Below are 3,205 nucleotides of genomic sequence, written 5' to 3'. Positions count from 1 at the left end.
GAACTGAAGAACAAATTCAAACCTCGAGTTGCTATAATCAAGAATGCTTTAGGCAGAATATTAAATGATCCAGGAAGTATTAAAAGAAGATGGAAAGACTATACTTAGTCACTGTATCGAAAGGAATTGGCAGACACAGAAGAATTTCATGAAACAACATATGAGTAAAGGGCTATGGTGATGAAGGAAGAAGTTCAGGCTGCTTTGAAGGAAATGGCAAAAAATAAGGTCCCAGTAATAGATGGTATACCAATTGACATATTTCAGCTAACAGGTGCTACACTTGATGTGCTCACCAAGTTGTGCCAAGAAATCTGGAGAACAAGCACTTGGCCAACTGACTGGAAGAGATCTATATTTGTTCCCATCCCAAAGAAACGTGGCCCAACAGAGTGTGGAAACTACAGAACAATATCGTTGATTTCACATGCAAGCAAGATTCTGCTGAAGGTTATCCAAAAATGACTGGAGCAGCACATCATCAGAGAACTGCCAGAAGTTCAGGCTGGGTTTAGAAGGGATCATGGTACTAGGGATATTGTAGCTGATGTTAGATGGATCCAATCTGTTTTTTTCTTTCTCCTCCATCTTTGTAATTAACTTTTGCTCTCTTCTGGATGATATCTTTGATGTCCTCACACAATTCCTCTGGTTTTCAATCACTAGTGTTCAATGCTTCAAACTGGTTTGTTCAGAATGAGCAGATCAGAAATTGGCTATTTAAAATGGGGAGAATGAGGCATAAGGAGTGAAATATCTGGCTTCAATGCTTCCATGAATGTAAATTATTGTAAGGGGTAGTTAGATCTTTAATATATGAAGGATAATGGCTAGAAAACGGTGTCTTGTTAGAACATTGAAAAATGGCTTTTCTACTCAATGCCTTAGCCCCACTGGGGTCATAATATCCAGCTGCCTCAATTGTAGATATGTAGTTTGCAAGTGATAAGCATCATCAAAATCATCAAGAGCAAAAGGCCAATATAAGAGAAAGATTGTTAGAGACTGAGGAGAGACTGGTGAGATGTAGCCAGAAGAAGCCCTGAACACAAAGCCATGGTTAAAGGTTTTGTTTGCTGGACAGTTGAAGGAAGAGCTGACTTGTGACTGCTATGAAACAATGCTTGCTGGATGATTGAGGAAGCCAGAGGATTCTTACATTTGTGTTGTTGTGCTAAACTTGGATTTTTACTTTTTGACTGAGAAGTTGTCTGAACTAGTTGAGGAATTGTGTCTTGCTGTTAACCTGGCTTGATACTGCGGTTAACCAGACTTTCACCGGATAGTATACCCTTTGCATACCCACACCCCCACCTCCAGCCTATTTCTCTAATAATCCACACAACTGTGAGTAAAGCCAAATCTGTCAATCAATTTGCAATGAACATCAAATTCTGTGATTAGTAAAAGTAAGTACAGAAGCATGCAATCTTTCATCTAATAGCCAGAGTACTTAAATATCTGCACCACACAGGGGCCCTTGGTACTCCAAATTCTGTAATAAGCTTAAATTAAATGGTAAGTATTAAAGAATTTTATGTCCTGTTATTTTCAGATTCCTGTTGCTGGTGTTGTGTATTAATTTATAGCTTACTCTCTAGTGGGTTTCCAGAAGCTATAAATCATGTAAGAAGCGATTGCTCATCCCATAAAACAGCCGGTGAATTTGAACTACCTGCCTTTAGATAGCCAGCACATTTCCTTACCTGTAGGCCACCAGATTCAATACTTTATTTTCTCTGATACTTGGTTTTTATATGTATAAAGCAGAAGTAATCAATCTCATGACCTTAGCTTAGCCTGGTATTGAGTTAATATTTGTAATACTTAAGAGCACTCAAATTAAACCACTTTAGACTAAAATAATAATTCTCATTCTATAAATTTTACATAAAATAATTTCTGGTTATATCTAGGCATAGATTATAACCTTAAATTTAGATTAGGTCCAACCCAAGTAGCATGACTGATTTCCCAGGTTCTTTCCACAGTTCATTTGTTTCTCTTTCTCCACCCCCTATATTTTAATAATTGTCTCAGAAAGTGTCACTATATCTATGGCAATCATTTCTTTTTACACTTTTTTCATAAAAGCAAATATTTAGGTCATAATTTAGGCTAATTTCTTTCATAAGTAAGGGTATTAATTTCATCATAATCATGTGCACTGTCTATGAGGTGACATGTTGTGTGTTCTAGGTGAATCCTAAACATACCTGGCAAAAACAATTCTTAAATGGCTTGAGGAACAAAATTCTGACTCAGCGACTCTCTGATGACTTTGCAGGAATGACTTTCGCTCAAGTTTCACGGTAAGTTGTAAGGGTGATCATCTCCCTCTTTATTTGTGCAACAGTTTTTTCCAAGGAGGTTCACTGATTTCTCTCTCTGGGCTAGATTCCATGACAAACAAAGAAGACTTAAGAATAAGTATGTGAAGGTCCTTTCTTGAAGATAATTTCCTTTCTCTTTTATCTGGTCCTTGGGTTTTCATTACCTCAAGATGGATTTGTCTAAAGGTTAATTCCATTCTCACAGAGGCCCTTTGCAAAGGTACCACTTTTCTCCCAGACACAGAGGACAAAATGTTAGTCTAGTTCTTGTGACGGAGCCACCTACTCTTTTTTTCTTCTTTACAACTATTTGTCTTCCTTTCCAGAATCTGCTTTGTGAAGATGAATCTCATGCTGATTGCTATCGAAAGCAAAAGTGCTGTTAGCAGGTAATAATAAGTCTTATTATCTCTTAATATTTTGAAAAGAATCTATATGATCAAGACTTTTCCAGAGATGCAATTATAACTAAACTCCTTGAAATTTGTTGAAATTCAGTCCATCCAGAGCCAATGCATGACTTTGTGGTTTGTCAATGTTGACTCTAATGATTGGGATTAGGATGGGTTCTCAAGAAAGAGAAGAGACACTTTCTCTTTATGTGTGTAGCCTTGCATCATTCATGACCTACTGAGAGATGAAATGATCAGATCTGTTCCTCTCAGTGATATCACCAGAAACGAACCAAAAAACACCATGAAATAAAATTGTTCATGACAAATATGACTTCAGAAACTATGTTGTTGTTGTTGTTGTTGTTATGTGCCATTGAGTCGTTTCTGACTCATAGCGACCCTATGCACAACAGCTCTAAACCCTGCTCTATCCTGCGCCAACCGCGCCGCCTCTGACACACCCATCCCGATTACCCC

General features: G+C 37.7%; 1 protein-coding gene across 1 annotated transcript in view; it reads left to right on the top strand.

Annotated features, from left to right (window-relative positions):
• The window catches only part of KCNU1 (potassium channel, subfamily U, member 1), a 311,810-nt gene that overhangs the window by 87,551 nt on the left and 221,054 nt on the right, over nucleotides 1-3,205 (top strand). Inside the window, exons 16-17 of the mRNA XM_006896651.1 lie at nucleotides 2,200-2,312; nucleotides 2,660-2,722. Coding sequence (XP_006896713.1) covers nucleotides 2,200-2,312; nucleotides 2,660-2,722 — 176 coding nt within the window. The remainder of the gene's footprint in view (nucleotides 1-2,199; nucleotides 2,313-2,659; nucleotides 2,723-3,205) is intronic.

This window comes from Elephantulus edwardii, unplaced genomic scaffold (assembly GCF_000299155.1).
Source record: "Elephantulus edwardii isolate Elephantulus edwardi_28Jun2011 unplaced genomic scaffold, EleEdw1.0 scaffold00187, whole genome shotgun sequence".
NCBI classification, from domain to species: domain Eukaryota; kingdom Metazoa; phylum Chordata; class Mammalia; order Macroscelidea; family Macroscelididae; genus Elephantulus; species Elephantulus edwardii.
This window is presented reverse-complemented; position numbering and strand designations above follow the sequence as displayed.